A 22,680-nucleotide genomic window follows, 5' to 3' on the forward strand; every position below is an offset into this window, starting at 1 on the left:
TTGACCTATCTGTACAAATCAATGATTCTACTCTTTGTTATGTACCAGTATCAAATGTTGAAGAACTCCGCAGTAATTCTCTTTGGGACAGAAGGGCAAAATAAAAGGACTCGGATCTCATTTGTGCTGCATTGGCCCTGTCAACAGTCTTGTTGATTTGTAGTGTGAAGAAAATACTTTGCCTTACTACTTTGGACAGCTGTTTGCCGTTGTCTCTGCCATTATCAGCAATCCTGCAGTAAGCTGTGTTGTCAGTGGGATGGCACTTACAAGGGGTTGTCATCTTCAACTTAATGCTTTAAAAACCACAGACTTCCTTCACAATCATGCAGCACCAGATGTCATGTTTAGTGTGTGTCTGTGGTATAGCTAGGTGCACTGAGGTAGCTGAGCACGATGGTCGATCATGCTTTGTTACTGTGCACCAGTAATCTTGGAATCTGAGAGACAAAACCCATGCGCCACTCAAAGTATTGGTGAGAGGATGTGGAGCGGGGTGAAATTTGGTGCTTTGCTTATTATCCCAACTTGTCCTCAATTAGCACCCCCCCCCCCCCAACTTTGTTGTGCCCTTCTCAGTTTTGAGAACCTCTAGTCTAGACCGTTTGTTAACATGGAAGGATTAGAGAATGCATTAGCCTCTCATTTTCAAACCTTGCATCGTTCCAAATGGAAGTGGCTAGATTGCATTTGTGCATTACCCTTAGGAATGCTGAGCCAGAGGAAACGTTTAAAATGGATCCTGCAATACTCTTGGCAGGTGATGTTCTGAGATAGGGTCCATACCTGAAGGGTATGGAAGCACTTGTCTCTGCTCTCCAGAGTTGCTGACCGACTGGAGTGTTTTCAGCATTTTCGGTTTAAGATCGCTAGCAGGTTGTGTATGTGTGTGTGTGTGTTTTTTTTGCCTGCTTCACAGGCAGTTTAGCTCTGCCTGTCTTTTTAATGTTCAGCAGGGTGGGCGTTCCCTCCCTGCCTGTCAGAAACATGAAGTGGAGGATCCCTTTAACGGTGGGCGCGGCCACGGTTCGGCGTCGGCGGCCAGTAGACGACCGCTGCCCCTTTAACAGTGGCCAGGAAGTAGAGAAGGAAGGAGGTGAACTCTGACCGTGAGGGTGGAAGCACATCGACGCGCTCGAAAGACACGGTAAGGGGGAGGGGGCAACGATTTAAACCTGGGAGGGTGGAATGTGGGAAGCGATCGCTCGGTTGGAAGAGTGGAGTGTGTGGGAGGGGAGCGAGCCCATGATCTCAAGCGTGACCGCGCAATTACTTGTTACTTTAATGTTGCAACTTGCATGGTGTCACTTTCTGTCTCTTCTAAACCCCGAGGGAGAGGAGATTGCCGAGAGTTATTTTTGGTGTGGGGATGAAGTACCTTGGAAACAAGTGCTCCCACTGCTCAGTTGTATAATATATCTGCTCTAAAGTGAAATGGGTTTATTTTGATCTCCTTGACCTGCACAGTGGCATCTTAATCTTTCTTCCCGCCCCCCCCAACCACAGATCTGTCTGTAAGCTGCTGCTGAGCTGTCAGTGGTCGGGGGGCGGTGGTAAAGAGTGTTTCAAGTGGCATTCTGGCGAGCATGAGAGTCATAACAGACCCATTTAAAGATATGTATTTTCTGAATAGTATTTACCAAAACTTTATTTCTAAATAAAGACAAAATTAGCAATTGTCTTTGCGAAAGAGCAACATTTGTCAGGTCTGAGCTTGTACATGTGCAGCAGTCAACGTAAGCTCTCTGCTTCCTGAGTTCAAAACCTGCACTTGAATTTGTGTTTTTTTTCAATATGTTAAGCCCTAAGCGAATCATTTCGTCCTTCAAAACTATAGGCTTACACCTAATATATAGTGCAGATTCATTGCTGTCTCCCTGAAGATTGACCAATATTTTGCACAAGTGTGACAGCAGAGGCTGGGCTTACTTTGGATTAAAAAAAAATTAAAGTATTTTGTATTGATCCCATGTATCTTTTTTTGAATGTCATTGATAAGAAAAAATACTTTTTGGATGAATTGTTGTATTAGCATCTTCTCTTCAAACCCAGCAGCTCTGCATTACTTCTGCATTAAATGAAGTGCGGGCTACAGTAGAAAAATTAGTTTAAAGTGTACGTCCTTGTGTTATACTGCAGCACCCACTTAATTATGTTGAATAGGTGGCAGGGATCCAGTAGCAGCTTTGGGAGTTTTGCAGTGTCAGGGTTGTCGAATAGAAATACGCCCTTGCTGCTCAGGTCAGTTATTAGATGCATAACGTTGGTTGGAAGTAATTTGATACAGGCGCTGTAATCTATCAATTTTAAACAGCATACAAGAAAGTTCAGTTTGTGAAATTCTGTATTCAGTGGTTTACGTGTGAGTATTCTGGTACTTGGTGATGGAGATTTTCACATCTTTGACTTTATCTTGAAAATTCTGTTAGTTAGAATTTAAAAATTGTCAGGTACAACTGATTGAGCTTCTGGCTCGGTGGATCTTCATGTGTACATAATATGCTTTATCCAGATTGGCAAGTTGCCCTTGTGCTAATCGCCACCTTGGGTCCACCTTAACCAGTTCATAGAAGTAGCGAGTTCCAGAGGTTGCACATTTAGCATGAAATAGGTTCTTTAAATAGGTAATTTTAATGCATAAGTGAAGTTCCAAGATTGTCGAAATTAGTGTCACTTCTTACATTTGAATAGTCGTGTTGAAAGGCTTCTGTTTATTTAGTGCCTTTCACAACCTCCTGATGTCCAAGGCAATTTACAGACTGTTAAGTGCTTTTGAAGTTTAGTCACTGTAATGTAGGAAGCATAGCAGCCAATTTGTGCACAGCAAACAACGACGTGATGGTGATCAAGTCATCTGTTCTTGGGTGTTGATAGAGAAATAAATGTTGGGGTCAAACACGAGGGAGAATGCTCCTGCTTTTCCTTTAGTGCCATGGATCTTTTACATCCACTTGAGTAGGTAGATTGGACCTCCTGTCTAATGTTTTATCTGAAAGACAGCATCTCTGACCATGCAGTGCTCCCTCAGTAGTGAACAGTTATGTCAGTCTCAAGTCTTTGCAATGGGGCTTGAACCCATATTCTAATGACACAGGCGAGTATGCGATCGCTGAGACCTAATTGCCTAAAGTCTGTTTCTCTTCGCAAGTAGTAGGATGGTCTCCATTCTGCAGCATGCAGTGTGGTCTATTATGTCTGCGGAAGGTACGTTTAAAAGGCACGTGGCATGACTTGCATTAGATTACAGGTCTGCAAGGAAGTTACGATCAGTACAAGTGTTTCATTACATCCTACTTTGTAACGAGAACATATTCTCTCATTCTGGTAAAGAACTGGGTTTTCTTCAAAATAAAATTTTACGGTTGTCGATAGGGATTTCAGGAGAAACTTATTTATCCAAAGAGTAGTTAGAATGTGGAACTCATTACCACATGGAGTAGTTGAGGCAAATAGATGCATTTAAGAGAAACCTAGATCACATGAGGGAGAAAGGAATCGAGGGATACATTGAAGAAGGGTGGGGGGAGGTTAGTGTTGAATATAGACCAGTTGGGCCAAATAACCTGTTTCTGTGCTGTAGGTTCTATAATAGATGATCAAGATGAGCAGTGTTATTATTCGGGAATAATACACTTTCCATTTAAAGCATTTTCTACTGGTATTAAGTGCTCTCAGTTTAGATACATATAGCCTGGTTAGATGCTTAAGTTGAACTTGCTTTACTCTGCCCAAAAATGGTTTAGGCACTCGTAACATACTCTGTGACCCAGCTGACGCCAAATGTTTAGGTGTCAACAACATATTCTGATGTTGCTTCTCCTGCTATATGCAAGTTTGCCCATTAATTCATTGGCCTGACTCAGTTGTATAGAAGAACAGCCTACTGCTTGTCTCTGAATGAGTTGGAGCCAGACAGCCATCTAGGAATTCAAATGAACTTAACTCTAGTTGCGATTTAAATTTAAAAAAAAATGTATCTACTTAAGATTTCACATTTCATCACACTATTATTCTCTCGGCCTACTTCTTAGATCACTGATTAGGCCTCAGCTGGAGTATTGTCAAATTGGCACTGTATTTTGGGAAGGACGTCGAGGCCTTGAATGGGATGCAGAGGAGATTTATCAGAATGGTACCAGAAGTGAGGGACTTCAGTTATGTGGAGAGATTAGAGAAGCTGGGATTGTTCTCCTTGGAGCAGAGAAGATTAAGGGCAGATTTAATAGAGGTGTTCAAAATTATGAAGGGTTTTGATAGAGTAAAATAAGGAAAACTGTTTCCTCTGGCAGGAGAGTCAATAAGCAGAGGACACAGATTTAAGATAATTGGCCAAAGAATCAGAAAGGAGATGAGAGTTTTTTCCATAGCGTGTATGATCTGAAATGCACTGCTTGAAAGGGTGATGGAAGCAGACTTACTGGTAACTTTCAAGAGGGAATTTAATATATACTTGGAATTGGAAAAATCTGCAGGACTCTGGGGAAAGAGCAGGAGAGTAGGACTAAATTGGAAAGCTCTTTCAATGAGGCATGATGGGCTGAATGGCCTCCTCTGCTGTATGACTATGATGATGTGTGGTGCATGCTTGGACTGTTTACATTGTGAACATTCACTTTGTCTATTGTGTGGCGTGGGTTCAGAATGTTTATGATGTCAACATTCTCTAATGTGCAATGTGGGTTTAGATTGCCTAGACAGACAACTTAACAAAATAAGGTACCTGCAATTTAGGATACACTATCATGTCCATGAATTATGAAAAAAATAGGAAAAAACTGATCTGTATCAGGGCGCCAACATGCTATTCAAGCTTTGATATATAAACAACGTGCAAAACGAGACTGGAAATAACTCCAAGTGACAAAGGTAAGATGTCTTGTCACCCATTCCCCACCCCTGTACTCGGCCTACATTGGATCCCGGTCTAGCAACAACTCAATTTTAAGATTCTCATCCTTGTTGTCAAATCCCTCCATGGCCTTGACCCTCCCTAGCTCTGTAATCACCTGCAGCCCTACAATCATCCGCGTTCTTCCATTCTGGCCTCTCGTGCATCCTGGTTTTCTTTGCTCCACCGTTGGTGGCCCCGCCTTCAGCTATCTAGGCCCAAACTCTGGAATTTCTTCCCTAAACTTCTCTGCCTCACTAAATTTCTGCTCCTTTAGGTTGCTTCATAAAACCTAGCTTTTGGCCAAGTCTGTCCTAATGTTTCCTTCTGTGGCTCGGGGTCAAAATTTGTCTCCTGTCTTGTGAAGTGACTTGGGATATTTTATGACATTAAAGATGCTATTTAAATGTGTGCTGTTGCCTTTTGAGCTGCATGCTTCTTTGCATAACTATTGGTCAAAGAATTTGAATTTTTTCATAATTGAAATGTACTATACATTTTACCCAGTACATTTTACCATTTACTCTTACCCAGTTTCCTTCAGTGACTTGCAGGCTCAGACTTAACCAGGCTTAGTCCCTGGTCTCTGTCAATGTTGCTGAATAGACCGGCCAGCATAGTTTGCATTTAATGTGAATTGGACTATATTTTCTGGTCTACTTGAGGACTACCTTTAATTCTGCATAGAACAGGTTCATATTGCATGGAGAGGGCGATTTTATTAATCATAATTCTGACCCAATGGTTGAACTTATGATACTGAGTCATACAGGTGGAAAAGTTCTAGGTTTTATTCTGGGCCTGTTTTGAGGTGATGATCTTATGAGGGGGCATTGAGAGCACTGCAGTGAAGTTCAACAACGCTGGCCCCTGGGGGGATGAAATTAGGACAGTTCTTATCCTGAGCACAATTTAGTGGCACTGCTGTTAGTGTTTTGAGTGTGTCAGAGGAGGATAGGGTTGGGCTCTTCTGTGATGGCCTTCACCATTGAATAACCTGTTGATATTTGTTGTCCAGGGCAGTACTTGAAGGATGGCTGCTTGGGGCGAGGTACCAACAAAGCCAAATCCATGAATTATTTGCACTCGGGAGAGAAGAGGTAAGGCGGCAAAATTGAAGTGGGGTTGAAGGAGTCCCACCTCATCTGTACCAAATAATTGGAGGATAGGGTGGGGAGAAGGCAGCAGGGAAAACCAAGTAGTTTAATCATTCGGCTGTTCCCCCGTTTGCTGGAACATTGCTGGGTAGAATCTGTTTTTTCCCCATCAATCACTATTTGCATTTTATTTCTTGCATTTATCAGTAAATTTGCAACAAATTTTATAAAATGGGAAACGGACTTGGCATATCCTTACAACATGTCTCTGCTATTTTACTGAAGGCATCCATTCATAATATGAATTGGCAAGTCTTTGCTGTTGACTTAGCACAGTGGGTTTTGGTTACTACGTATCCTGTGTCAGCCACAGCTCAGTCAGTAGCGCTGTTGCCTCTGAATCAGAAGGCCGTGAGTTCAAGCCCTGCTCCAAAGACTAGGACACACTCGCAGTGCAGCAGTGAGGCAGAGCTGCAATGTTGGAGGCGTCATCTTTCGATGTCCTGTCAAATTGGCTGTCTCGTTATGTATGTTACAACAGTGACTATGTTTCAGGAAAAAAAAGTATTTCATTGGCCGTAAAGCACTTTGGGACATTCTGAGGCTATAAAAGGCATTGTAGAAATAAAAGTCCTTTCCTTTTCTGTTGGAGCACAGCGCCCTGCCTCTGAAGCAATGTTTTATGAACCACATGCCTGAGTATGATGTTTTGCAATTACTGAATGCAGCCACTAAGTGAGCTGCACTGGGGAGGTCATTAACCACTTTGTGTAAACAGCGAGTGATGCCACACTGCCTTGTGTGACAATCGTGTATTTTTTTTTTTTTTAAAAGCACAACATCTGTGCAATGCCCTTTCTAATGTTCCATGTGCCTATTTCAGGGTATTAAATATCAGGCATTCAATAGTAAGAATGCACTAGGTTTTTCTTTCTGAAGTTTATTTAACCAATGCATTGAATTAATTCCATTGGGATAGAAAGCATCGCATCAGCACAGATGCTGTTGTTCAATATACTGGAATGTACTTTGATTGCTATTAATTGTGTACACAAAAGCAATATGAATCCCGGTCCTGGACCAATGTCTCTTGTATTAAAAGCCAGCTTTATTCTTGCTCAAGAACGAAGCAATTAGTAAAAGCCATCCTGCAAACTGCAAGGCTAGCTCTGTGCACAGTGACAGTAGGCTGTGAATCTACTCCTGGCTGATTGGACATTGTGTCTCTCTGCTGCTGTATCAGAGCCAGTGCACCCCATGAGCTTTCTGCAGCAGGTAGGTCCTGCTTATAGAACATATGCAAAGCAAATATTGGGTTTTTGTTTGAACACTCAACTCTTTAGGATAATCAGTGATCAGGTTAACCAAGACTTTTTAAACTTTTCCAGAATAATAGTTTTATTAACGTTAAAAAGCAACAAGCTTAAAATGTGTGTGAGAGAGAGAGAGAGAGACTCCTATAACCTTTAAGTCAGTACTACAACTCAACTCAGAATGGCCAATTTTTCTGCTTCGGGGGACTGAGAGATTAATAATATTATGTATCAAGCTTTCCTGACCTGTCTTGTGGGCTTGGTCCAGTCAGTCCTGTGGACTGTCTCCTGAATCTTATTAAAAAGGCTTGTTTTATACTATTCTTGCTGGCAAAAACACACTTTCCAGTAACTTTCCATTCTCTGCCCCACCCCCTCCAAACAATGGTTACACAGACTGATATTTACAACGGCTTCTCAGACTTTCAAGGCCTTGCAGCTGTCTTATCTTTAATCTTCTAGACAGTCTGTTGAAGAAGGGTTTTTTGAATGTCGTCAACCCAGCATGCTCCTTTTTGAACAGTTTAACAGTTCCTTTTCGCAGGTAATTAATCCAGGGTTCTAATCAATCTTTTCATTTCCTTAAAACTGATACTGAAAAGTGCAAAAATACTTCACTATTGATGGGATAAATAGAGAGTAATAGTACATGCTTGGGAACAGGTGGAGTTCAGGTAAATTGATCCATTAGTTGTAGCCCTCATTCCCCTCCATGGGCACATTTCACATTTCCATTCTCTGCGTCTACACTGACAAGGATAGGAAGCCACTATGTGTGAAGTTGTGGATGTGCTACTTGCATATCTTTGTTTTAACTGAACAGGAGCTGCTATTGATACTAACATAATTTATACCAAGCTCTGTATAGAGTCAGAGTTATACAGCACCGAAACAGGCCCTTCGGCCCATCATGTCCGTGCTGGCCATCAAGCACCTATCTATTCCAATCCCATTTTCCAGCACTAGGCCCCGTCGCCTTGTATGCTATGGCGTTTCAAGTGCTCATCTAAATACTTAAATGTTGTGAGGGTCCCTGCCTCTACCACCCCTTCAGGCAGTGTGTTCCAGATTCAATTTGCTGTTCTCCAGTCCTCTAGCACCTCTCCTGTGGCCAGAGAGGATTTGAAAATTTGTGTCAGAGCCCCTGCAATCTCCTCCCTTGCCTCACTAACAGCCTGAGATACATCTCATCTGGGCCTGGGGATTTATCCACTTTTAAGCCAGCCAATATCTCCTCCCTTTCAATGCTAATTTGTTCAAGTATCACAATCCCCCTCCCTGATCTCTACATCTACATCGTTCTTCTCCATAGTGAACACAAATGAAAAGTCCTCCGGCTCCACACACACATTGCCACTTTCGCCCCTAATGGGCCCTACTCTTTCCTTGGTTATCCTCTTGTCCTTTATACTTATAAAACGCCTTGGGATTTTCCTTTATCTTGCCTGCCAGTGTTTTTTTGTGCCCCCTCTTAGCTCTCCTAATTACTTTTTTAAGTATTCCCCCTACACTTTCTATATTCCTCTGGGGCCTCCGCTGTTTACAGCCCTCTGAATCTGCCGTAAGCTTCCTTTTTTTCCCTTTATCCAATATTTTTTCAGAAATCTGCTTTAGACCCTGCAGCATAATTCCTTTGGTAGACATGTTTGGTGATGTGATGGTAGCATCTTGTAAACATCAGTGTATGTTTTCATTACAGCTTTCATTTTATTCAAATCTGCTTTTTTGTGTGTGTCTGTTTATGGTTATGTATATTTCAATTTACAAATGATAGAGTGTGAATTTAACCTTGGAAATTAAGAGCCCTCTGTAAACCACTCAAGCTCCCTGTTAATCAGGCAGACCTAAGAAATAGGAGTAGGCCATATGGCCCCTTGAGCTTGCTCTGCCATTCAGTAAGATCATGGCTGATCTTTGACCTCAAATCCACTTTCTCGCCTGATCCCCATATCCCTTGATCCCCTAGAGCCCAAAGCACTGTCTATCTCAGCCTTAAATATACTCAACGAGTGAACATCGACAGCCCTCTGGGGTGGAGAATTCCAAAGATTCACAACCCTCTGAGTGAAGAACCCCTCAATTAAACTTGGACGGACATTGCCAAACTTTTTCCCAAAAGGCAAAGAGGTATACACCATTTTCTTCATCAGGCTGTTGCTAATGTGTTTTATGTAATGTGTTGTGTGTTTGGGCAATTGTTGGTTTGAGAAAGCAGTGACCCTAAATCTATTCAAGAACAAATAACTTGTATTTATATAGTGCCTTTCATAACGTCAGGTTGTCCCAAAGTGTTTTACAGCCAATAGTACTTTTGAAGTGGAGTGTAATTATATATTGTTCTACCTTGTATTAGTAGTTGATCAGCTGTTGCAGGGCTGTCAAATAAAGGGTAGTAAATGGAGCTCAACTTGAAATTGCAGAGGCCCAGACATTTTATGCCCTCTGGATGTTAACGTCACTGTTCTGTCTCCGGGACTTCAACTTGTGATTTGAAAAAAATAACGTGCTTGTGTCAGAAATTGGCTTAATCTCCAAGTCTTGCCACTCTGAAATTGGCTGGTTTTGTTTTTACCCCTCATGTATTTTCATTTATTGATAACATTCCACAGAATGTACAGCACAAAAACAGGCCATTTGGTCCAACTGGTCCATGCCTGTATTCATACTCCATACGAGCCGCCTCCTACCCTGCTTTATCTCACCCTATCAGCATATCATCCTATTCCTTTCTCTGTCATGTACTTATCTAGCTTCCCTTTAAATGCATCTATGCTATTTGCCTTAGCTATTCCATGTAGTAGCAAGTTCCATATTCTAACCACTCACTGAGTAAACATGTTTCTCCTGAATTCCTTATTGGATTTATTAGTGACCTACCTTATATTTGTTGCTTCTTGTTTTGGATGCCCCCAAAATTAGAGTCATAGAGTTTTACAGCACAGAAACAGGCCCTTCGGCCCAACGTGCCTGCGCCGACCATCAAGCACTTGTCCTAACTAATCCCATTTCCCCGAACTTGGCCCATAGCCTTCTATGCTATGGCGTTTCAAGTGCTCATCTAAGTACTTCTTGAATGTCGTGAGTGTTCCTGCCTCTACCACCCCTTCAGGCAGTGTGTTCCAGATTCCAGCCACCCTCTGGGTGAAAAAATTCTTCCTCAACTCCCTTCTAAACTTCCTGCCCCTTACCTTAAATCTATGCCCCCTACTTGGGCGGCACAGTGGCGCAGTGGTTAGCACTGCAGCCTCACAGCTCCAGGGACCCGGGTTCGATTCTGGGTACTGCCTGTGTGGAGTTTGCAAGTTCTCCCTGTGTCTGCGTGGGTTTTCTCCGGGTGCTCCGGTTTCCTCCCACAAGCCAAAAGACTTGCAGGTTGATAGGTAAATTGGCCATTATAAATTGTCACTAGTATAGGTAGGTGGTAGGGAAATATAGGGACAGGTGGGGATGTTTGGTCAGAATATGGGATTAGTGTAGGATTAGTATAAATGGGTGGTTGATGGTCGGCACAGACTCGGTGGGCCGAAGGGCCTGTTTCAGTGCTGTATCTCTAATCTAATCTAATCTTATTGACCTCTCCGTTAAGGGAAAAAGTTTCTTCCTATCTATCCTATCAATGCCCCTCATAATTTTGTATACCTCAATCAGGTCCCCCCTCCGCTTTCTACGCTCCAAGGAAAACAACCCCAGCCTATCCAGTCTGTCTTCTGAACTGAAATTGGAATCATCTTCTCTGCCTACCCATTCATTTTTTAGTTGGTAGTGAAGATGAGGAAATTGACCAGAAGCCCACTGCAGACAGGCTAAAAGTAACGTGTTTGAACAGGCAAAGACAAAGGGAAGTCTACACCATGTGGAGACACAGGACTTCACCCAGACAGAATAGCACAACACTGGTTAGGATGCGAGTGCATGGTGGGGGATGGAGGAGGGCTGTTTGATGGGGCTGCTAACTGGAGAGCGAGCAGAGGTTCTAACTGTGTTCGAGCATGTTGAAGGGCAAAAATTTTTCAAATGGAATTTTTTTTTCACATGCTCAAATTGAGGGATTCAGCAGAGACATTAAACAGAGATTCAGTATGCTCTCTTTGGATGTAAAAGATCCCATGGCGCTATTTAAGGAAGAGCAGGAGAGAGTTTCCTGGTGTCCTGGCTAATATTTATCCCTTAACCAACATCACTTTTCAAAATAAAATAGTCTGGTCATTATCTCATTGCTCGTTGTGAGAACTTGCTGTGCACAGATTAGCTGCTGTATTTCCTACATTACAACAATGACTGTTCTATGTTTTGGGTCATTGAGGTCATGAGTGGTGCTATATAAATGCAAGTTCTTTCTTACTTTATAGTTGGGCAGTGCAAGTACGATCTTAAATGCAGGATGCTCCAACCATTTACAGAAGTTACTGGGGCCACTGTACCTGCGAGAATATCTAAGGCAGTACCTGAAATTTGTAACCGGCAAAATCCTGAGGCATAGAATTCAGTAACATTTAATTTCCATTTGATCTGTGACAGGTGCACAAAGGGGAGTGAGTGAGTGCTTTGCAGAGATGAATGACAGTGCCAGGTAAGTTGGACAAATGGCAAACCAAAAGGGGTTTGGATCTGTTGGGAAAGGAAGCTGGTTGAATAGACACCATGCCGAACTAGAAGGCTGATGTACAGCTAGGTGGTTAAGGAGGGGAATTAGAAGTGGTACCCAGCACATGTTATTGAAGCATCATCTGCCTGAAGGAAATGACTGCCAAGGTATTTGTTTGGAGGGGACTGTTCACATTGTGCAAAATATCAGAGCCTCGTAAAGGAAAAAGGGTGTACTGAGGGAAAGGGATACAATATGGCAGAGATTGAAACATTTTTATTTGTGGATGATGGCATTTGAAGGGCCTGGATGCTGTGTTGGTCACCAGCTCTGGGAACCTTTCAGTCCAGCCTCGTCTTCTCTGTTGGTTGCGAGGGTCCTGTAGGAAATGGCATTGAGCACCCTTAGCCCAACTCCTAGTATTTTTGGTCTCCTGGCACAAAAATGCATTTTAGTTTGGCAGTCTCGTTCTGAGGCCACATACTGCGTGGTGTGAGAAATGGGGAAATGTCGACATTGATGCAGTAAGATTTTTTTTCTGAAGCATATTGGGGTAGAGTATAGAAAGCTTTGTTCTTCCCTCTGTGTGACATAGAATGGTTATAGCACAGAAGGAGGCCATTTGGCTCATGGTGTCCATCGTGGCTCAGAGAGCAACTCAGCTAGTACCACTCCTCCGCCTTTTCCCTGTAGCCCTGCACATTTCTTTTCTTTTCAGATAATTATCCAATTCCCTTATGAAAGGCACGATTGAATCTGTCTTCATTACACACTCAGGCAGTACAATCCAGATTCTAACTTCACTGGGCATTGGTTGCCTACAGAGTATAAACAGAATCGTACTTCCCAGCCCTTATACCCCTCATCATGATACCGTGATTAACACAAATGATATTTAGAATTTTGGGATATTGCAAAAGGTAATATGTTCTGTCTGTTGGAGTGGAGTGTATCAGGCCGCAGTGGAAATCAAGTCAGTGGTGGAAGCCTAGAATACCGTACAACCATATGAATTAGGAGCAGAAGTAGGCCATTCAGCCTGTCGAGCCTGCTCCACCATTTAATACGATCATGGCCGATCTGTTTGACTCGAATTCCACACTCCCATCTACCCCTGATAATCTTTGATTCCCTTGCCTAACAAGAATCTATCCACCTCCACCTTAAAAATATACAATGACCCCCTCCTCCACCACCTTCTGAGGCAGGGAATTCCAAAGTCGCACAACCCTCTGAGAGAAAAAATTTCTCCACGTCTCTGTCCTAAAAGGGTGACCCCTAATTTTAAAACAGTGCCTAGTTCTGGACTCGCCCACAAGAGGAAGCATCCTTTCCACGTTCACCTTGTCAAGACCATTCAGGGTCTTATATACTTGCATCAAGTCTCCCCTCACTCTTCTAAACTCCGGTGAAAACAAGCCCAGTCTGTCCAACCTTTCCTCATAAGACAACCCGCTCATTCCAGGTATCAGTCTAGTAAACCTCCTTTAAACTGCCTCCAATAAGGAGACCAAAACTGCACACCGTATTCGAGATGTGGTGTCACCAATGCCCTGTATAACTGAAGCATAACGTCCTTACTTTTATTTTCAATTCCTCTCATAATAAAAGAGAGCATTCCATAAGCCTTCTTTATTACTTGCTGTACCTGCATACTAACTTTTTGTGACTCAGGCATTATAACACCTAGATCCCTCTGCACCTTGGAATTCTGCAGTTCCCTGTTTAAGAAATAATCTGCTTTTTATTTTTCCTGCCAAAGTGAAAAATTTCACATTATAGTCCATCTGCCAGATTTTTGCTCTTTCACTCAACCTATCTATATCGGTCTGCAACCTCCTTATGTCCTCTTCACCACATACTTTCCTACCTATCTTTGTGTCATCTGCAAATTTAGCTACCATGCCATCGCTCCCCTCATCTAAGTCATTGATATAAATTGTAAAAAGTTGAGACCCCAGCACAGACCCTTGTGGGACTCCACTCTCACATCTGCCAATCAGAAAAGAACCCAGTTGTCAGTTCCGAAGAAGGGTCACAGACCCGAAACGTTAACTCTGCTTCTCTTTCCACAGATGCTGCCAGACCTGCTGAGTGAATCCAGCATTTCTTGTTTTTGTTCCATTTATACATACTCTGTTTTCTACCAGCCAGCCAATCTTCTGTCCAATACAATGTGTTACCCCCTACACCCTGAGCTCCTACTTTGCGCAATGACCTTTTATGTGGCACTTTCTGGAAATCCAAGTACAGTACGTCAACTGGCTCCCCTTTATCCATAGTGCATGTTACTCCTTCAAAGAACTCCAATAAATTGGTTAAACACAATTTCTCTTTCATAAAACCATGCTGACTATTCACGATTACCTTGAGTTTTTCTAAGTGCCCAGCTATAGCCTCCTTAACGATCAATTCTAAAACCTTTCCCATGATGGACGTCAAGCTAACTGGCCTACAGTTACCTGTTTTCTGCCTCCCCGCTCCCCACACCACACCTTGAATATTTGCTACTTTCCAGTCTTGATGGAACTTTTCCAGAATCTAGCGAATTTTGAAAAATTAACACCAACGCATCTAGTATCTCATCAGCTGCCTCTTTTAAGACCCTCGTATGAAGCCCTTGGGGACCTGGGGACTTATCAGCCTGCAGCTCCATTAGTTTGGTCAGTACTGCTTCCTGGTGATTGTAATTTCACCAAGTTTCTCTCTTCCTTCCACCTCCTGATTTACAGCTATTACTGGAAAGTTTTTTGTATCCTCTGTAGTGAAAACAGAAGCAAAATATTTGCTCATTTCCTCCGCCATTTCCTTATTATCTACTGTTAGCTCCACATTCTCACTCTCTAGAGGACCAACACTCACTTTACTTGCTCTTTTTCCTTTTTAAAAACCTGTAGAAACACTTGCGATCCATTTTTACATTTCTAGCTAGCTTCCTCTCATACTCTAATTTCTTTCTCCTGATTAACCTTTTAGTCATTCTCTGCCATTCTTGACATTTTGACCAATCATCTGACCTGCCACTCATGTTTGCACAATTGTATGTTTTTTCCTTAAGGTTGATGCTTTCCTTAACTTTTTAGTTAACCACAGATGGTGGGTCCTCCCCTTAGAATTTTTCTTTATAGTAGGAATATACTTATTCTGATTATTCTGAAATATCCCCTTAAATGTCTGCCACTGCTTCTTTATTGACCTATCTCCTGGCCTAGTAACCCAGTTCGCTTCAGCTAGCTCAGCTTTCATGCCCACATAGTTGCCCTTACTTAAGTTCAGAATACTAGTCTTAGACTCACTCATCTCTTTCAAACTGGATGTAAATTTCAATCATATTGTGGTCACTGCTACTTAGAGGTGTATTTTTTCTGAGGTCATTAATTAATCCTGTCACGTTCCACAATACTAAGTCTAATATAACCTGCTCTCTGGTTGGTTCCAGAATGTGCTGCTCTAAGAAGTTATCTCAAAAGCATTCTATGAACTCCTCATTCAGGCTACTATTGCCAGTCTGATTTTTCCAAATTATATGTAGATTAAGATCACCCGTGATTATTTCCATTTTTTTATGACAAGCACCCATTATTTCTTCTTGGATACTTCGTCCTACATTGTGGCTACTGTTAGGGGGCCTATAGGCCACTCCCACTAGTGACTTCTTTCCCCTACTATTCCTCATCTCCACCCAAATCGATTCTACGTCCTGATCTCCTGAACCAAGGTCATCGCTAACTATTGCACCAATGGCATCCTTGATTGACAGTGCTACCCCTCCACCTTTATCTAGCTTCCTATTATTTTTGAATGTTATATGCCCCTCAATATTGAGGACCCAAACCTTGTCATCCTGCAACCACATCTCTGTAATGGCTATCAGATCATATTTATTTACTTCAATCTGCGCTATCAGTTCATCTGTTCTGTTATGAATGCTACATACATTCAGATACAGAGCCTTTAGTTTTGTCTTTTTGTTATCTTTGTAACATCTACTCTTGACTGTTGGTGTATTCTTAGGTTTTTTTTCTCTCTGTCCCTTCCTGTCATTCTCTGACCTTCATTTCCCATATTACTATTCTGCTCTCCTGCTTTGACTCTACCCCTTGATTTGCTACATCTACCCAAGCTTGATCCCTCTGCCCCCTTGTTCAGTTTAAAGCCCTCTCGACTTCCGAGTTATACGGTTTGCTAGAAGACTGGTCCCAGCATGGTCCTGGTGCAGACCATCCCAACGGTACGGTCCCCACTTTCCCCAGTACTGGTGCCAGCGTCCCACAAACCAAACCCCACTTCTCCCACACCAGTCTTTGAGCCACATATTCATTTCACTAATCTTCTACGCCCTCTGCCAATTGGCGCGTGGCTTGGGTAATAATCCAGCGATTATTACTCTGGAGATTCTGTTCTTCAGTTTGTTACCTAGCTTGTCATGCTGTCTAAGCATGTCTTTCCTAGTCCTACCTATGTCGTTGGTACCTACATGGACCACGACAGCTGGATCCTGCCCCTCCTACTCCAAGTTCCTGTCCAGCCCTGAGCAGATATCCCGAACCCTGGCACCAGGTAGGCAACACAGCCTTCTGGACTCTCGCTCTCGGCTGCACAGAACAGTGTCAATTCCCCTCACTATACTATCCCCTACTACCACTACATTCCTTTTTGCTCCCCCCACTTTAATAGCGTCCTGTACCACAGTGCCATGGCCAGTCTGCTCATCAGACCTTGCTTTCGTCCACACAGGTTGAGAGCATCTCAGATGTGTTTGAGAATTGCTAAGTCTGAGGCTCCTCCACTATCTCGACCACTACTCAATCTCTTTACCTGCCTCACTCATGGTTACATCCTCCTGTCCCTCACTGCTGACCAAAACAGATGACCCTGTTCTAAGAGGTGTGACCATCCTCCTGAACAAAGTGTCCAGGTATTTCTCCCCCCTCCCTTATGTTGCGCAGTGTTTGCAGTTCAGCTTTTAGATCAATAATCCTGATCCGGAATTCCTCTAGCTGTTTACACTTTCTGCAGACGTGTTTGTCCTGGGTCGCTTTGGCATCCAGGAGCTTCCACATACCACAGCTGCAACGTAACACCTGTCCTGCCTTTGTTACTTATGTTATTAGTTCATTCACTTTAATTACTTGCTTAATTAACTTAGAATAATTCCTACATATTGTAGAATTTACTGTGCTTATTAAATGCTAGTACCACCTTCAACTAAAGTTATACTTTTCTTGATTACACATATATAGACCTTCCTACTGATAATACACCTTACCAATGCTAATAAAGCTTTGCCACTTCTAATAAACCTTACTACTATTAGTAAAACTGATAAATGCTAATAATACTTGATGCAGCTTATGTATTAAGTTGTCCAAATTTGAGCGAATACACTCCCTGCTGGTCGGTCTCTCTCTCTCTTTCTCTCTCTCCCACTTGAAAGTAGATCAGCCACTTGAAAGAGGGCATCTGGCACCAAGTGGAACAGAGCCTCAGCACGGAGTCGATGCCTTCAGGGGAGAAAGGCAAAAAACTGCAGAGACTGAGTGACAATGCAGTAGCAATAGAGGATAAACTGGAGGTGATTATATAAAGTGGAAGCAAAATGCCAAGTGCATTAGACCACCAAACTTAACCAGGCACTTGGTGTCTATGTGATAGAACTGTTCAGTCTGAAAATCTGCTTTCTGTTTCTCCCCTTCCATTTTATTCATTTTCGGCATTGCTAGTAAGGCTGGGATTGATTACCCATCTGTACTTGTCCTGAAGCAAGGCAACCGTGCAAGTTGTTGAGCTACTTCAGGTAGTTTGAGTCGACCATGTTGGTGTGGGACTGGAATCATTTTATTGACCAGGTCAGGTAATGATGGCAGCTTTCCTTCCCTAAAGGACATCAGTGAACTGATTGGGTTCTCATGGTAATCCAACAGCTTCACAGTCACTTTTGTTAATACCAGATTTTCATTCCCATCCTCTGTTCAAACTGTGTTGAAATTCTCAAATTGCCATGATTTGAACTGCATTCTCTGGATTACTAGTCCACTAGTAACATAACCACTATACCACTGTACCTGTATAATTAGTACTCAACAGAGGTGTGTCCTTATTGATAAAAGTGTCAGACCGGCAGTTTCCATATCCCTGCACACAATGTCATTCCATTGTTTGGTGGTTCTGCTTAAAACACTGCCCAGCTTGGCACAAGTCAGCTTGCTGCAAGATGTGTGTTTAATTCCATTAGTGTTCTGTTTTTGGCCTTTGTAGTGGTGACGGACCATATGCGGAACAGCCTATTCCAGAAACGTTCTCGAGGCAGAGCAGGCGGGGCTATTGTGGCTGCTGTAAGGAGTTGTATACCTCTCTGGATCAGGTGAGGTTTGCGTGTGGGTACCATAATGGTTTTATTAAATGTTGAGTTTCACTGTCTGCTAGTATGTTTTAAACAAAAAATTAATCCAGCACAGCAATACTTGACCATGCCAGTTACATTAACAATCGCTTTGGCTCTCTGCTAGCAGTACAGTTAGAAGGTCGTAGGTTCAAGCTGAACTCTAGGGACTTCACATAATCTAGGCTAACACTCAGGAGTGCTGCACTGTCAGAGGTGCTGTCAATCTGATGCTCCGTTTGCCCCCTCAGGTGAACAAAAGGATTCCATAGCACTGTTTGAAGAACAGCAGGAGAGTTCTTCCTGGTCTCCTGGCCAATACTTGATCCCTCAACCACCATCACTAAAACAGTAATACAAAAGCAAAATACCGCAGAGGTTGGAAATCTGCAATAAAAACAGAAACTGCTGGAAATACTCAGGTCAGGCAGCATTTGTGGAGAAAGAGAGTAACAGAGGTAACCTTTCAGGTCGATGACCTTCAGAACTGATCAATAAAGCCTTCCAGGGATGTGGGACTCAGTAATGTGGAGAGACTGGAGGAGCTGATTTTCTCAGAATAGAAGTTAAAGGCAGGATTTAATAAATGTTTAAAATTGGTTGAGTAGATGGGAGATTGTTTCCACTGACAAGAACCAGGGGATACTGATTTAAGGTGATTGGCAAAAGAAACCGGGGGAGCTGAGAATTTTATTTGCTTTGTGAGTTGTAATGATCTGGAATGCACTTCCTGATAGGGTGGTGGAAGCAGATTCAATAAAAGCTCCTAAAAGGGAATTGGATAAACATTCGAGGGGAAAATTTGCAGGGCAATGGGAAGAGGAGGAGAGGAGTGGGACTGATTTGGATAGCTCTTTCAGATAGCAGGCATTAAGGGCGGAATGGTCTTCTGTGCTGTGAGATTGCTGGAGCACTGCACTCTTGGAGGACCCGTCTTTCAGACGAGATGTTCAACTGAGGCTCTGTCTGCCCCCTGGACTGGATTAAAAAGGCCCCACAGCAGTACTCCAAACAGAGGTCTTCTCCCTGGTGTCCTGGCCAATATTTAACCCTCAACCGACAGCATTCAACAGATTTTCCAGTCATTGTCACATTTCTGGTTGTGAAACTTTGCTGTGAACTAATTGACCGCCACGTTTCCTTGCATTTACAGCAGTGAGTACATTTCAAAAGTACTTTGTTGCCTTTGAAGCACTTTGGGACATCTTTGGGTTGTGTAAGGCACTATGTAAATTATTTTGTTTCCTGAACGAAACGGACAATGTTTCCGATTTCCCCAGTTGGATTCTTGCCCAGTAGAGGTTGCAGCGCCTCCTTGTGGAAGAGAGGGGAAAATCAGGAAGGTGAGTCGTGGCAGGGCGATACTGGGCATCTCCTGCCAGCTAGCTGCAAAGCGGAGGGGAGTGGTATTAGCAGTGGCCTAGGAGCAGGCCAATGTTCAACCTGTGGGAAGTTGAGGGACAGTGTCAGCCAAATTCACAATTAAATTTTTTTTGTAAAAGTTAGCTTTGTGAAAATAAAAATGGCTGTTATTCCATGTATTAATCAGTTCACTGCTAACTAATATCCGGAGGTATGCACTGCTCCTGGAGTTTAATTGTTTGGTTTCTGTAGAATGAGCTTCTGATAGACTATTAAATGAGGCTGTGGCACACTGATCTTCCAAACTGGACCTGCTCGATAGTTTGGTTCCAGTTGCTGTCCTGCTCCTAAATGTTGGGTTCCTTGGTCGAGTGATTGTAGATTTCAGCACAGTTTGACTGTGCAGGCCAGATTTTGAATGTCTTGCTTCCTTTTTTACATGCTGTTTTTATTTTGCCTCGTAATGGCTGCATGCGTGTGCACAGTGGCCAAATGCTGGTGGTGAGTCGTCAGTTTGGAAGGGATGCTTCCAAGTGCAATTGCTGTATTGTCATCTTTTATCAGAGTTTCATCCCCTCTCCAGTTGAAATGTTACTTGTGAAATGATTTATTTTGGGAGGAAAATGGAGAGGCAATATAAATGAAATGCAATTTTAAAGTGGGTGCAGGAACTGAGAAACAGGGGATTCACACTTACTAATTTTAGAAGGCAGGACAATTTGATAAAGCTGTCGTTAAATTTTAATCAAAATCCTTGGTTTTATAAATATTGGCTGAGTCCAAAAGCAAGAAGTTATGCTGCACCTTTTTATAAATAGTTATTAGGCCTCAGCTGGAATTTTGAGTCCAATTCCAGGCACCACACTTCAGTAAGGACGTCAAGGCCTTGGACAGGCTGCAAAGTGAGATTTATGTGAATGGTGCCAGGCTTGAGGGGCCTCAGTTCTGGAACAGGAGTAGGCCATTTAGCCCCTCGATCCTTTTCCACTGTAATGACAGCATAGATGATCTGCGACTTAACTCCATATACCCACCTTTGCCTCATATCCCTTAATACCTTTGGTTAGCAAGAATCTATCAGTTTCAGATTTAAAATTAACAGTTGATCTGGGAGAGTTCCGAACTCCTGCCACCTTTGTGTGTCGAAGTGTTTCCTAATTTTACTCCTGAAAGGTCTGGCTCTAAGTTTCACACCATGCCCTCAGTCCTACATTCCCCAACCAGCAGAAATTGTTTCTCTCTATCTACCCTGTTTGTTCCTTTTTATATCTTGAAAGCTTTGATCATTTGACCCTTAACCGTCTAAATTTCAGGGCATACAACCCTAGTTTGTACAATCTCTGTGTAATCTAACCCTTAGAATCCAGATATCATTTTGGTGAACCTATGCTGCACTCCCTCCAAAGGCAATATATATCCTTCCTAAGGGGTGGTTCCCAGAACTACGAGCAGTACTCCAAGGGTGGTCCAGCTGTGTAGCTGAAAAATAACTTTTATCCAGCTGTATTGTAGTCCTCTAGATAAAAAGGCCAACATTCCATTAGTCTCTTTGATTATTTTCTGTACCTGTCAATGACATTTTAATGATCTATCTACCTAGACACTGAAATCTCTTTGGACCTCCACTATACTTTCATCATTTGGAAAGTACCCTGTTCTGTCCTTTATAGGTCCAAAGTGGAGGATTTCACATTGACCTACATTGAAATCCATTTGCCACAGTTTTGCCCAATCGCTTGATCTATCAATATCTCTTTGTAATTTTATGCTTTCATCTACTCCGTCTCAGAATGAGGGGCAGGCCATTTAAGACTGAGATGAAGAGGAATTTTTTCACTCAGAGGGTGGTGAATCTTTGGAATTCTCTGCACCAGAGGGCTGTGGAGGCTCAGTCATTGAGTATGTTCAACAGTGAGATCGATAGATTTCTACATGTTAAAAACATCAAGGGATATGGGGATAATGCCAGTAAATGGTGTTGAAATAGAAGATCAGCCATGATCTTGTTGAATGGCAGAGCAGGCTTGAGGTCTGAATGGTCTACTCCTGTTCCTATTTCTTTCACTGATTGCAATGCCACCTATTTTTGTGTCATTGGCAAATTTGGGCATGTGGCTTTCTATCCCATTATCTAAGCCATTAGTAATAAATACAGTGAATATTTGAGGCTCCAACACTGATCCTTGGTGGACACCACTAGTCACATGAGTTATGGGTACACTACAGGTCCTGACATTGTTCTCCTTAGAACAGAGGAGGTGAAGCAGAGTTTTTGTGGTGTTGAAAATTGTGAAGAGTTTTGATTGATCAGAGTAAATAAGGAGCAACTATTTCCATTAGCAGGAGGGTCAGTAAGCCAGATACACAGTAGTTGGTTGGTAACCAGAGGGAGAATGATTTTTGCAGTGAGTAGTTGTGATTGGGAATGAAAAGGTAGTGGAAGCAGATTCACTAGTAACTTTCAAAAGGAAATTGACTTATGTAGTTGGAAAGAAAATAAATGGCACTGCTATAGAACATAGAGCATAACAGCACAGTACAGGCCCTTCGGCCCACGATGTTGTGCCGAACCTTTAACCTACTCTAAGATCAAACTAACTACCTACCCTTCATTCTACTATCATCCATGTACCTATCCAAGAGTCGCTTAAATGTCCCTAATGTATCTGCTTCTACTACCACCGCTGGCAGTGCATTCCACGCACCCACCACTCTCTGTGTAAAGAACCTACCTCTGACATCTCCCCGAAACCTTCCTCCAATTACCTTAAAATTATGCCCCCTGGTGATAGCCCTTTCCACCCTGGGAGAAAGTCTCTGGCTATCTACTCTATCTATCTACGCCTCTCATCATCTTGTACCCCTCTATCAAGTCACCTCTCAACCTTCTTCGCTCCAATGAGAAAAGCCCGAGCTCCCTCAATCTTTCTTCGTAAGACATGCCCTCCAGTCCAGGCAGCATGCTGGTAAATCTCCTCTGCACCCTCTCTAAAGCTTCCACATCCTTCCTATAATGAGGCGACCAGAACTGAACACAATATTCCAAGTGTGGT

The 22,680-nt window shown here is 42.7% G+C and overlaps 1 protein-coding gene across 9 annotated transcripts in view; it reads left to right on the forward strand.

Annotated features, from left to right (window-relative positions):
* The first annotated feature begins 1,050 nt into the window (after positions 1-1,050).
* Positions 1,051-22,680, forward strand: part of zdbf2 (zinc finger, DBF-type containing 2) — a 28,557-nt gene continuing 6,927 nt past the window's right edge. Inside the window, exons 1-4 of one of the 9 annotated variants that reach the window (XM_068036118.1) lie at positions 1,129-1,147; positions 9,265-9,425; positions 11,817-11,868; positions 18,142-18,247. In XM_068036118.1, the coding sequence (XP_067892219.1) occupies positions 11,852-11,868; positions 18,142-18,247 (123 nt within the window). In that variant the 5' untranslated portion in view covers positions 1,129-1,147; positions 9,265-9,425; positions 11,817-11,851. Of the gene's footprint in view, positions 1,148-4,631; positions 4,867-5,904; positions 5,989-9,264; positions 9,426-11,816; positions 11,869-13,958; positions 17,459-18,141; positions 18,248-22,680 lie in introns of those variants that run through there. The other 8 variants (XM_068036117.1, XM_068036120.1, XM_068036112.1 and 5 more) reach the window with 8 other exon arrangements.

The sequence above is a fragment of the Heterodontus francisci genome, chromosome 7 (assembly GCF_036365525.1).
Source record: "Heterodontus francisci isolate sHetFra1 chromosome 7, sHetFra1.hap1, whole genome shotgun sequence".
In the NCBI taxonomy this organism is placed as follows: Eukaryota; Metazoa; Chordata; class Chondrichthyes; order Heterodontiformes; family Heterodontidae; genus Heterodontus; species Heterodontus francisci.